The 14,451-nt window shown below is 36.2% G+C and overlaps 1 protein-coding gene and 1 long non-coding RNA gene across 2 annotated transcripts; one reads left to right on the top strand and one right to left on the bottom strand.

Moving 5' to 3' along the window:
- Positions 1-1,733: 1,733 nt before the first annotated feature.
- LOC105439757 (skin secretory protein xP2-like) lies at positions 1,734-14,092 on the bottom strand. Its single transcript, XM_030990432.1, has 5 exons — positions 13,457-14,092; positions 8,247-8,466; positions 6,482-6,772; positions 4,438-4,590; positions 1,734-3,640 (listed from the first exon to the last, which is right to left on the bottom strand). The coding sequence occupies exons 1-5, from the start codon at positions 13,634-13,636 to the stop codon at positions 3,357-3,359; spliced, it is 1,128 nt and encodes a 375-aa protein (XP_030846292.1). The 5' UTR covers positions 13,637-14,092; the 3' UTR covers positions 1,734-3,356.
- On the top strand, positions 4,889-6,215 carry LOC105447338. The gene is made up of 2 exons (XR_004064953.1): positions 4,889-5,221; positions 6,046-6,215. It is a non-coding gene; the product is annotated as an uncharacterized LOC105447338 (long non-coding RNA).
- Positions 14,093-14,451: the final 359 nt, after the last annotated feature.

A 14,451-nucleotide genomic window follows, 5' to 3' on the forward strand; every position in this document is an offset into this window, starting at 1 on the left:
ATTTTATCTGGCTTATTCTTTCATATAAAGTTAAAGAACTTAACTTTTATGGTTTTCATTAACTTAGCTGAAGGATCTGGGATTGCCATAAAAAGATGATTAAACTGTGGTAACAGTAATGATTAAGCAACTGTAACTCTTCCAAGAACCGTAATGTTCCTTTTGATCCAAGAAATCATCTGGCGTTTTACTTTGTCAAAAATTCTATCATAGTTATAATCTGGTATTTTGTCAATAACACCATGAAAGTCAGCACCAAGATAACGAAAAAATCATTATGTACATAATTCACTTGTCTTCCTTCTAATTCTATATCTTCATTACATTTTGAGGCCCCAATCCAAATTGTGTTTGTTTTTTGGATATTGATCTTCAGCCCACTACAATTTCCAAATAAGTCCAAAACATGTAGTGCATTACAGAAACTAGCAGCTGTGCCATCAAGAAACAATATTGTGTCATCAGCATACTGAAGGATCTTAAATTCCTTTCAACTGACAGAAATTCCCTTCACAGAGTGTGAATTGCAAATTAACAACCCAAGAATTTCGGCGCACAACAAAAACAAGTATGGAGAATTTGGATCCCCTTGCCTACATCCCCTTCCTACACGAAATCTCAATGTTATTTGCCCATTAACCATAACACTAGAGTATGCATCACTACGCAATATCTTTATCCACTTTATGAACGAACTACCAAACTTAAAAAAGGAAAGTGTTTTATACAAAAAGTGGTGAGAAACAGTATTGAATGCTTTTTCAAAGTCAATCAACAAAATCATTCCAACAACATTTTCTTTTTCAGTATAAGCAAATTAATTAACTAACTATTTGTTTCTTTCTTTTTAATGGCAAATTATGTTACCATTGTCACTCTCATTGAGGGAATGTTGTAGAACTCAACATAATTTATATTTGAGGGGGGGGGGGGGGGGGTTTACAGATTTATTTTAAAAAGTTTGATCAACAAGAAGCATACATACAGACACTTTAAACATAAATTATTGCTGAAATAGCAAAGGCATATACAATCATGTACACCAACAAAATAATTACAACAGGGCACATACAACATCATTGCGAGTTTTAAACTCAATACAATTTTTTAGGGATATCAGCCCGTTATGTTCCATTCTCGAACAAGAAATTGTGTTGTTTTTTAAACAATTATTAAAGAGCACTTTTTCAGAGCTCTACTATTTAGTAAATAATAGACAACTAGACGAACAGCTTCACCACTTCACATTTTTTTTTTTTTTATCAGTCACCTGACCATTATTTTTTTACAAATTTGAAATTTTCATGCATTTGGTGACCAAAACTTCCAGATATTCAAAATGACCTTATTTGTGTCATTGTTCTCACAATTTTAACCGGGTTAGTGCAAGGTTATTGTACTTATATTAAATATACATTTTGGAATAAAGTAAAATTCATGGAAACAAAGTGTCAGGAACCGCAAGATGCTACATCGATCACCAGTGGCGGATCCAGGGGGGGGGGGCCCGGGCCCCCCCCCCCTTGAAAAAAAAATCATGTAAAATCACGTGATTTTTACCTTTTTGGGGGGTTGGGCCCCCCCCCCTGGCGCTCAAGGGGGGGGGGGGGTGCAAATCAAAAATTTTTTGAGGATCAAAAAAAAAAAAAAATGTGCTCACTACCCCCCCCCCCCCCCCCCCCCCACTGAGCGACTTTTCGGCCGGCGCGATTTTCAAATTTTCGGGAGCATAAAAAAAAAAGGTGGGCCCCCTCCCCTAAGAAATCCTAGATCCGCGCCTGTCGATCACACTGGATAGTTTGATGATGGATTGTGGTGAAGCGTAACTTTTTCTACTGTGACTAAAAAAATGGTTGAAAAACACTGATCTAGTAGACTAAAGACGGGTGCCCCCCCCCCCCAATGACTGACCATAATATTATAATAAGACTATAAACTTAAAAAAAAAAAAATATGGACAAATGTAAATAACGCACCATTTCATTCATTTTCTAATTATAGCAATTGCCAATGACAATGCCCATCCCCCCCCAAAAAAAAAAATCAACAACATTATTTTGATCAACAAAATGAAATGGTCCATGAGCTACGCAAAAAAACAACGAATGGAAATCTTGATTTAAAAAAATAATTCCATTTTTCGAGCAACCATCATCTCATAATCGGTCATTGGGATGTCTGAACATCCTCATATTTTGATTGAATTAAGTTACACCATTCATATATAAGTGAATTTTCATTTCATTTGTTTTGTAAAGCGCTTAGAAACTGTATGTGTATACCAGCGCTATATAAATCTTAGATAGTATCATTATAATTATTGAGCAAAAATGGTAGGTCGAGTGACCTTTGTTATAACGACGGGCCTATAGTACCGTTATAATAAATATTGATGATTCTAATTCAGCCTGCGTAATGGAGATTTCAATAAATAGCACTATAAGCAACTTACTTTAAATGATTTGACCAACACTTGGGAAAAATTGAGAATTAAGATCACAGCATTGGTGATGCCACAAACATGTACCAGTATATGGTCATGCATATCTGTTAATCCTCAAAGTGCAGTGGGTAGATTGAATCCTTTGAGTGTGGGATACAAGTGTATCTCATACCCTTGGAAGTTTTGTCTCAAGAAATTTCAATAATTGTAATCATTTTGCTTGAAGCCAATGAAAAACATTTCATATACAGTTACTTCAAACAAAACATCAATAATCACCAGTCCTGTTAACGGAATGTTGTAGAAGGGGCCCGTTATAGAAAATTTTCAAAAAGTCCCCTAAAATCCACCCCTCATCCTATACCCTATTTTTATCATTTTTTTTATATATAATATTATTTTTAGATATATCATTCTAAGCTGAAACAATTTATTTTTTCCAACTTGGTTGGCTGTTGCAAAAGGAAATCTTCACTTCATTTTTTTCTTCTTCCATTTATGTGAGATTAACATATTGAACCTCAAACATTAAACTAAGAGCATATGAAATAAAAAATACATTTTGGAAGGACTTCCTTTTGCAACAGTCCCCTAAAATCCACCCCTCACCCTTATACCCTATTTTTATCATTTTTTTGTTATATATCATATTATTTTTAGATATATCATTCTAAGCTGAAACAATTTTTTTTTTCCAACTTGGTTGGCTGTTGCAAAAGGAAATCTTCACTACATTTTTTTCTTCTTCCATTTATGTGAGATTAACATATTGAACCTAAAACATTAAACTAAGAGCATATAAAATAAAAAATACATTTTGGAAAGACTTCCTGTTGCGACAGTCCCCTAAAATCTACCCCTCACCCTATTTTTATCATTTTTTATTTATCATATTATTTTTAGATATATCATTCTAAGCTGTACCCATGGTTGTCAAAAGCTCTGGCTGCGGTCCTGTTGCTTTTCCTCCATCATGCATCTTCATCTTCTTCCTAGGCACTTGTTGTGGAGAATCGTTTCGCTTTCGTTTTTGACCTGTATTAATTAGAAGAATGGCTCCAGATGGTGGCTCTGAACACAGGTTGTCAACAACTGGCAGGGCTGGCTGTGGACCAAGGGTAGTACCCAGTGCTGGCACCTGTCCTTCGTAAGGCATCTCCCTCTTCCTCTGTCTTGGCAGTGGAGAACCTTTTCCATCTGTATTAATGAGAAGATGGTTGAATAAGTATTCCCATCAGCAATTTTAAAAAGCTGCATTACAATAGCACCAATTGAACAATAACCATAACATTCTTCATTAGAAAATTTTTAGTTACTGAATCTACAAACACTCGGGCTCATACCGAATGTTTGTTTGAATAAAGTGGAGTGGGAATGCCTTATCTTTCCAACAGCCCTAAATGTAGATGTATATCTAAATGCTTTGCGTATGAACATATGGGGAAGTAATACTCAGACCATTGGATAGAAAACTACAGAAATACCCCAAAATATGCCAATTTGTAGTTACAATCAGCACAATTAACAGCAGATACCGATCATTTGTACAAAACTGTCCAAATCTATTGAGAGAAATACTGGATACATGTTAATGAAATCATGGAGGCTTTCAAACAAGTCATGAACGAATGGCACCTAGCTCACCCCTCTTATTTTAAACTGGATTAACATCGATCTCAGGGAATATCCATGTTTGGAAAAATAAAATCAAGATAAAAAAAAAAAGACATAAATAAACGGAAAATCAAGAAAAATCAGGGAAATAAATCAAAACGAAAAAATCAGGCGTGACGAATGCGTTTCTGTGTAAGATTTATGATGAACACATAATTTTTGTTTGCTAGATGCCATATCTTTGGTTTTGCTGATTTATACTTTTAGCAGCTTGTGCTTGTTCTAATGACTAATGAATAATTTGTGAGTACATGTATATAGGAACTGTCCAAACTGACTAATATGTATATTATCTCATACATTCACTGATTTGGACATACCATTCATTTCATCCTTGTTCTTTGATAGACCCTGTCCATTGACAGCTCCAGGTTCTGGCCCCTGACCCTTGTCATCTACAGCTTGGGGCTTTGAATCACTAGCTTCCCTGTCAATGGGTGCTGATGGTGGCTCTGGACACTGCTTGTCAACAGCTGTAATTGATGTAATGTATTTAAAAGTTACAGTAAAAATAATTTTTTTTTAAAAATAGAAATCCAAGAGCTTGGGCGAGGCTTTCAAGCAAATCATCATGAACAAATTGCACCTCACCCCTCTTCTTTTAAACCAGATTTACATCGATCTCAGAGAATATCCATGTTTGGAGAAAGAAAAAAAATCAAGATTAAAAGAAAAAAGAAGAAAAAAAAAGGGAAAACATGAAAAATCAGGGAAATATATCCAAACGAAAAGATCGGGAAAAAAAATCAGGCCTGACCTATGCATTTCTGTGTAAGATTTATGATGAACACTGTAGCGTCATAAGCATGTTATATTGAAATTGAATCATGTATTCACAAACAAGTTCTCCTTTCCCTCTGAGATTATGTAACAGAGTTCCCCTGTTTGTTCATGGAACAGCCCAGGGTCCAGTGGGGTGTTTGTTTAGGGCTAATTTGCATAAACTTGGCTTGTAGAGCATCTCATGGGATGCATGCAACATCCTACAGTGCAGACCGAATTACACAGGAAAGGAGTTAGCAACTCAATTTAGAATTGTGTGAAAGTTTGGAGGATCGATCTTTCATTGTAATCATCTATTAGAACCGGGATATTTAACAGTTGGTAATTAAGTCAATATATTGCTTGTTCATATATTCTTGTATACTGAATCTAGGTTACATACATTGTGAGAAACAGGAGACAAACCTGTAAGAAGAAAGTAATTTGTGTGCCAATCCTTTGTTCTTAGTTCATTATGTTGTATATAATACAATGCTAGTATACTGTAGCATGTATTCGCTAGCTGATATATTACCAGAATATATGTTGCTCTATAAGTCATTCTTACTCAAGTTATAATGAGTTTGTACATATAATTGAAACAGTAATAATTGTAGTTCCATACCCAGTAGTTGATTGCTATATTAATAGGAGGAAAGTTGTATATAGAAGAGTTAAAGTTAGTTTGGAGTTTGGAAAGTTTCTGTTCACCAAGGAATAGCCTCTAGTGTACGCACACACACACAGCTGTGTGCAGAGCATGTATGATTGATATACATGTAGTTTAGTAGGGTGTGTGTGAGGGGTAAATGCAAGACCCAGAGAGTGCAGCCAAATTAGGGCACTGTGCACTCAAGCGCACTGCACTGATTAGTGCTTTGTTTCTTTGTCTTACAGTTAGGCAAAACTTTAGACTGTATATATGTATTGCATGTTTAATTGGCAGTGATAGCTTGAGCTAAGGGATATTAAGAGGGATTTAATGATCATTGGAACTTGTTGCATTTCTACAAAGATGCATGTACATTACTTGAATATTAGGAAGTTTATATCAGGAGTTATGTAATAGCATAACTATTATTAACAACATGATTATTGCATTATATTCACTGTATGATGATGTATCTATTGTTGACTTATTATACTGTTTATTTGTGTCTTAACAGTAAACCACACTATCAGTACGATCGACGACACTATTGCCACGACACTATCCACTATCGCGACTATACTATCGACATCACTACCACTACACGTTTCTACATTTGTTCTGGATTTATTGAGACTGTCGTCGATGTTTAGACTTGAATAAAGGCACGAGCTAGTTTATACTGCAGAGACTGCGTCTTGTGTGAATGATTCAGTTTAGTGCGTTTACTACGTTAATCATTACCCTGTAGAAGGTTTCTTGGAAACGAAGCTACAAACACATAAAAGAAAAATCGCCAGATGCCATATCTTTGGTGTTTCTGTTTATACTTTTAGCAGCTTAATTGTGCTTGTTCTAATGAGTAATGAATAATTTGTGAGTACATGTATATAGGAACTGTCCAAACTGACTAATATGTATATTATCTCATACATTCACTGATTTGGACATACCTGCCATGAGTATCCCATTCATTTCATCCTTGTTTTTTGATGGACCCTGTCCATTGACAGCTGTAGCTTCTGGCTCTGGACCCTCGTCATCTACAGCCTGGGGCTTTGAATCACTAGCTTCCCTGTCAATGGGTGCAGATGGTGGCTCTGGACACTGCTTGTCAACAGATGGCGGGTCTGGCTTTGGACCAAGGTTGATTGTACTTGAGATATTGATAGGCATTGCAGGCACTTGCCCTTCATAAGGCATCTCCCTCTTCCTCCTTCTTGGCAGTGGAGACCCTTTCCGACCTGTATTAATGAGAAGAATGTTGAATAAGTGTTTCTATCAGCATCTTTACAAAGCTGCATTACAATAGCACCAATTGAACACTAACCATAACATTCTTCATTAGAAAGAAAAGACTTGTACCTTTAATAACTGAATCTAAAAACACTTGGGTTCATAAAGAATGTACGTCTGAATCAAGTGGAGTGGAAAAGCCCTAATATCTTTCCAACACTATAAATGCTTTGCGTATGAACATATGGGGAAGTATTACTTAGAACATTGTATAGAAAATGAAGAAATACCCCAAAATATGCCAATTTTTAGTTTGAATCAGCACAACAGCAGATAGCGATCATTTGTACAAAACTGTCCAAATCTATTGAGAGAAATACTGGATACATGTTTATGAAATCATGGAATCAGTTTTCATCTCTGCATTAGTCTTGCAATTTATCATACACAAGCGAAGGACATTTTGGTTTAAAAAAACAATTTTTTTTAATGAACACAAAAGTTATTCATTAAGTGCCCACAAGCATCACTTTGAAAATTGCTGAATTTCTGATAATTGTAAACTGCATGGCTTATACATGTATGTATGTCTTGATTACTACACTTAACCGAGGAGAATCAGCGAACTTAGTTATTTGCCAAGTTTCAATAGTTTTCTGTTGATATATAAAGTGGATACTATTCACCACTTCACAATATTTTTGAATTCTTCTTCTTCTTCTTTGGGTTAAAGTCTACCTCCTTCACAGTTGAAGATTCTTGCAGACTGATGAGTGTGTGTGTGCCGGCAGGTGCATGGTGCAATACTATTAAGTGGAGTGGGAAAGCCCTAATATCTTTCCAACAGTCATGTACATGTACGCTTTGTGTATGAACATATGGGGAAGTAATACTCAGACCATCGGATAAAAAACTGAAGAAATACCCCAAAATATGCCAATTTATATATACAATCAGCACAACAGCAGATAAGGATCATTGTACAAAACTGTCCTAATCTATTGAGAGAAATACTGCATCATGTTCATGAAATCATGGAATCAATTTTCATGGAGGCTTCCAAGCAAGTCAAGAACAAATGGCACCTAGCTCACCTCTCTAATTATTTTAAACTGGATTAACATCGATCTCAGGGAATATCCATGTTTGGAGAAAAAAAAAATCAAGATTAAAAAAAAAAAGAAGTAAATAAACAGAAAATCAAGAAAAATCAGGAAAATAAATCCAAACGAAAAAAATCAGGAAAAAATCAGGTGTGACGAATGCGTTTCTGTGTAAGATTTATGATGAACACATAATTTGTTTTTGCTAGATGCCATATCTTTGTTTGCTAGATGCTATATCTTTGTTTTTGCTGATTTACTTTTAGCAGCTTGTGCTTGTTCTAATGACTAATGAATAATTTGTGAGTAAATGTATATAGGAACTGTCCAAACTGACTAATATGTATATTATCTCATACATTCACTGATTTGGACATACCTGCCATGAGTATCCCATTCATTTCATTCTTGTTCTTTGATAGACCCTGTCCATTGACAGCTCCAGGTTCTGGCCCCTGACCCTTGTCATCTACAGCTTGGGGCGTTGAATCACTAGCTTCCCTGTCAATGGGTCCGGATGGTGGCTCTGGACACTGGCTGTCAACAGCTGTCAGGGCTGGCTTAGGACCAAGGGTAGTATCCAGTGCATGAACTTGATCCTAGGTTAAAAATACAGTAGAGTACTGGTAAGTAGGCCTGAGTCAAAACGTTTAATCGACGGTTAAACGACCGCATTCATCAAAACCGTTAAGCATTTCTCGCTCCATCCCAGGTCGAAAATCCCATAGAGACCAATAGAGACCATTAGAAAAATTCTATTGGTCTCTAATGGTGTCTGTTGGAGTCTATTGGTTTCTGTTGGACCCATAGAATTGAATCCAATAGAGACCATTCAAACCATCAGAAACCAATAGAAACCAATAGAAACCAATAGCAATAGAAACCAATAGGACCAATACAAACCAATAAGACCAATAGAAACCAATAGAACCAATAGGACCAATAGAAACCAATAGGACCAATAGAAACCAATAAGACCAATAGAAACCAATAGAACCGATAGGACCAATAGGACCAATAGGACCGATAGGACCAATAGAAAACCAATGAGACCAATAGAACCCAATGGGACCAATAGAAACAAATAGGTCCAATAGAAACCAATAGAAACCAACAGCTAAATCTATCTCATGCATATTCATGATTACTTTATACGTGTTCACAGAAAATTACATTTATCATAATTTGTTAAGCAACTTATGACAATGTACATCAATTTTGTGATTTTTATTTTCTTTCGGCAACTAATGACCAATAGATTATTTGTTTAATAATGTTACAATTTCAATCACATTTTAGCAAAAGATATATTGATTATAATGATTACTAACCAAAAAAACAATTCATGTATGTTTATTATATAGAATAGTACAAGCCTTCAGTTAAAAAAAAAGATATTCTTAAACTCACTTTAAGTGATCTATGTGATGGAGTTAATGCAATTGAGATTAGAATATACTTTTTATGGTGGACAGTTGCTAAAATCGTTTTTGATTTATCATTATTGATTTACCAATAGAAGCCATTGGACTATTGGTTTCAATAGGGAATTCAGAATATGGGACCATTAGAAACCCATAGAAAGATCTCTAATGGACCAACAGGAACCCATAGAAAATATCTAATGGACCAACAGAAACCCATCATAGAAGAAAATATCTAATGGACCAACAAAAACCCATAGAAGACATGGGTGGATGCTGGTCCAATAGAAGCTTTCTGTTGGTCCATCAGCATTTCTTTCTGTGGGTTTGTGTTGGTCCAATAGATATTTTCTAATGGTTTCTGTGGGTCCATCATTTCACTTTCCCTATTGAAACCATTAGACACCAATAGCTCTAATGGTTTCTGATGGTCCAATAGGATCGGATATCCTAATGGAATTTCGACCTGGGATTTAACCGTTATTTTCGTTCAGTTTCTTACACATGTCTTGTTTTTTGCTTTTGAGACTTCATTGCCGATATGGACAACAAAGTCTTGCCAATAATTATAGTTTTTAGATCTCCGTAGGGGCAACAAAACCTTGCCGACAAATACGTTGGCCCGAATTCACAAAGCAAGGTTTGAGCTCAGACCAAGGTTTGACCTCAAACCTCCTTTTGTTTCGCCAAACCTCCTTTTGTTATTTACAAACCTGGTTTGTAAATAACAAAGGGAGGTTTGGCGAAACAAAAGGAGGTTTGAGCTCAAACCTTGCTTTGTGAATTTGGGCCATTGTTTTTAGATATCTGTAGGGGCAACAAAACCTTGCCGATAATTATTGTTTTTAGATCTCCGAAGGGGCAACAAAGTCTTGCCGGCAAATATTATTTTTCAGATCTCTGTAGGGGCAACAATAACATTGCCGATAATTATTGTTTTTAGATCTCCAGAGGGGCAACAAAACCTTGCCGATAATTATTGTTTTTAGATCTCCGGAGGGGCAACAAAACCTTGCCGATAATTATTGTATTTAGATCTCCAGAGGGGCAACAAAACCTTGCCGATAATTATTGTTTTTAGATCTCCGTAGGGGCAACAAAACCTTGCTAATAATTATTGTTTTTAGATCTCCGTAGGGGCATCAAAACCTTGCCGATAATTATTGTTTTTAGATCTCCGTAGGGGCAACAAAACCTTGCCGATAATTTCTGTTTTTAGATCTTCGTAGGGGCAACAAAACTTTGCCGATAATTACTGTTTTCGGATCTCCGTAGGGGCAACAAAACCTTGCTGATAATTATTGTTTTTAAATCTTCGTAGGGGCAATAAAACCTTGCCGATAATTATTGTTTTTATCTCCGAAGGGGCAACAAAGTCTTGCCGACAAATATTGTTTTTAAGATCTCCATGGGAAAAAAAATCTTGCTAATAATTATTGTTTTTAGATCTCCGTAGGGGCAACAAAACCTTGCTAATAATTATTGTTTTTAGATCTCCGTAGGGGCATCAAAACCTTGCCGATAATTATTGTTTTTAGATCTCCGTAGGGGCAACAAAACCTTGCCGATAATTTCTGTTTTTAGATCTTCGTAGGGGCAACAAAACTTTGCCGATAATTACTGTTTTCGGATCTCCAGAGGGGCAACAAAACCTTGCTGATAATTATTGTTTTTAGATCTCTGTAGGGGCAACAAAACCTTACCGATAATTATTGTTTTTAGATCTCCGTAGGGGCAACAAAACCTTGCTGATAATCATTGTTTTTAGATCTCCGTAGGGGCAACAAATCCTTGCCGATAATTATTGTTTTTAGACCTCTGTAGGGGCAGCAAAACCCTTGCTGATAATTATTGTTTTTAAATCTTCGTAGGGGCAACAAAACCTTGCCGATAATTATTGTTTTTATCTCCGAAGGGGCAACAAAGTCTTGCCGACAAATATTGTTTTTTAGATCTCCATGGGGAGAAAAAATCTTGCTAATAATTATTGTTTTTAGATCTCCGTAGGGGCAACAAAACCTTGCCGATAATTATTGTTTTTAGATCTCCATAGGGGCAACAAAACCTTGCCGATAATTATTGTTTTTAGATCTCCGTAGGGGCATCAAAACCTTGCTGATAATTATTGTTTTTAGATCTCCGTAGGGGCAACAAAACCTTGCCGATAATTTCTGTCTTTAGATCTCTGTAGGGGCAACAAAACTTTGCCGATAATTACTGTTTTTAGATCTCCGTAGGGGCAACAACACCTTGCCGATAATTATTGTTTTTAGATCTCCAAAGGGGCAACAAAACCTTGCTGATAATCATTGTTTTTAGATCTCCGTAGGGGCAACAAATCCTTGCCGATAATTATTGTTTTTAGACCTCTGTAGGGGCAGCAAAACCCTTGCTGATAATTATTGTTTTTAAATCTTCGTAGGGGCAACAAAACCTTGCCGATAATTATTGTTTTTATCTCCGAAGGGGCAACAAAGTCTTGCCGACAAATATTGTTTTTTAGATCTCCATGGGGAGAAAAAATCTTGCTAATAATTATTGTTTTTAAATCTTCGTAGGGGCAACAAAACCTTGCCGATAATTATTGTTTTTATCACCGAAGGGGCAACAAAGTCTTGCCGACAAATATTGTTTTTTAGATCTCCATGGGGAGAAAAAATCTTGCCGATAATTATTGTTTTTAGATCTCCATAGGGGCAACAAAACCTTGCCGATAATTATTGTTTTTAGATCTCCGTAGGGGCATCAAAACCTTGCTGATAATTATTGTTTTTAGATCTCCGTAGGGGCAACAAAACCTTGCCGATAATTATTGTTTTTAGATCTCCATAGGGGCAACAAAACCTTGCCGATAATTATTGTTTTTAGATCTCCGTAGGGGCATCAAAACCTTGCTGATAATTATTGTTTTTAGATCTCCGTAGGGGCAACAAAACCTTGCCGATAATTTCTGTCTTTAGATCTCTGTAGGGGCAACAAAACTTTGCCGATAATTACTGTTTTTAGATCTCCGTAGGGGCAACAACACCTTGCCGATAATTATTGTTTTTAGATCTCCAAAGGGGCAACAAAACCTTGCTGATAATCATTGTTTTTAGATCTCCGTAGGGGCAACAAATCCTTGCCGATAATTATTGTTTTTAGACCTCTGTAGGGGCAGCAAAACCCTTGCTGATAATTATTGTTTTTAAATCTTCGTAGGGGCAACAAAACCTTGCCGATAATTATTGTTTTTATCTCCGAAGGGGCAACAAAGTCTTGCCGACAAATATTGTTTTTTAGATCTCCATGGGGAGAAAAAATCTTGCTAATAATTATTGTTTTTAAATCTTGGTAGGGGCAACAAAACCTTGCCGATAATTATTGTTTTTATCACCGAAGGGGCAACAAAGTCTTGCCGACAAATATTGTTTTTTAGATCTCCATGGGGAGAAAAAATCTTGCCGATAATTATTGTTTTTAGATCTCCATAGGGGCAACAAAACCTTGCCGATAATTATTGTTTTTAGATCTCCGTAGGGGCATCAAAACCTTGCTGATAATTATTGTTTTTAGATCTCCGTAGGGGCAACAAAACCTTGCCGATAATTTCTGTCTTTAGATCTCTGTAGGGGCAACAAAACTTTGCCGATAATTACTGTTTTTAGATCTCCGTAGGGGCAACAACACCTTGCCGATAATTATTGTTTTTAGATCTCCAAAGGGGCAACAAAGTCGACTTTACTCAAATTTTGGCGTGCTGTGTTTCTCTTGTTTTTCTGCATCTATTAAAAGCAAATTATTCGGACTGGACCTTTAATGATTTACCTATTTTCATGATTTTATGTACCGGCATTTCATGTATCTTCTTTCTGTATTTTTGTAAGCACGATGATACATTTTCTTTTTAGCACGCCTAAATGATCCATATTATCAATACAGTCAAACCTGTCTATAGCGATTGCCCAAGGGAAAAAAAAGTTGTCTTTTTAGACAGGTTCCTTTTAATAATACATATTTTCATGAGAAACCATTTTCAAGGGAAACAAAAAATGTGGTCTTTGTGGACAGGTGGTCACTAGAGCAGGTTTGACTGTATTATAACCCATAATCTATTCTCTAACAATGTTAACAAAAAATAATTTGATACTACCGGTATAGCTAGAGAAATATGATAAAGACTGACCTCCAGCTTGCTGGGCTTAATGACATCATTAGGCTTGTCCGGTTTATGTTCATGCTTGACATCGGTCTGAACACTATCCCCCGAAGTCCAGTCCATGCATTCATCTATCTGTTGTGGGATTATAAAAAAGTTAGAGATGACACAAATTTCATAATGCTGTAAAAGCAAAAACTTTCGCATTCACTAGACGTACCATAAAAACTATAACAGTACCAATCATAATAATAACTAGCCTTGAATTCGGCCCTTGGCAAATTAGGTGATATGTATATTCTAATTTATATCATGAAGAGCACATTTTCACGATTTCGTATTATCTTATGAAATGCTCCTCCCATTATGGTCTATTTATACGTCAAGTTTCAACTGTGTATAGCATCAATCATTATGGATCTATGGAAGATAGAATGAGACAATATCTCCATTGACCCTGTACAATACCCATTTAAGGTAAATTAATAAAATGGATCTACCCTAAATAAAATTACACCCACCATAAACAAATGATGGATTTAGTGCTCTTTGGAACTAAACACAAAATTTGATCCATATATTGATATATATTTTTTTTTGACTGGCCTTGAGGGAGATACCACATATATTGCCCAAACAAGACTCATACTGCCCCGAGTCAAAGACGAGGGCAATATGGGCCTTGTGAGGCAGGGCTCAAATCAATTTTTTGTCCACAGGGGCCCTTCCAAATAAAAAAGAGCCCCTGTGAGCCTTCTTACGGGGGCTCTTTTTAGTACTGACGGGGGCTCTTTTTTCAATACAAATTTCCATTGGATTGGTGGTACCCATGACACTTCTAAATTATTTGCTATTTCATCATTATCTGCATTTTTTCCCTCTTACAACATTACAAGTTATAACATGCAGCTAATGGTCAAATCTCCTCCCCCTTTACAAAATTTCTGGTCCAAGCCCGTACAGTCGCCTCCTCGCCAACTGGTTTCCTTTTACTAAATTTAGCTTTTGGTTGATTTACTGGT

This window comes from Strongylocentrotus purpuratus, unplaced genomic scaffold (assembly GCF_000002235.5).
Source record: "Strongylocentrotus purpuratus isolate Spur 01 unplaced genomic scaffold, Spur_5.0 spur5_scaffold_19, whole genome shotgun sequence".
NCBI lineage: Eukaryota > Metazoa > Echinodermata > Echinoidea > Camarodonta > Strongylocentrotidae > Strongylocentrotus > Strongylocentrotus purpuratus.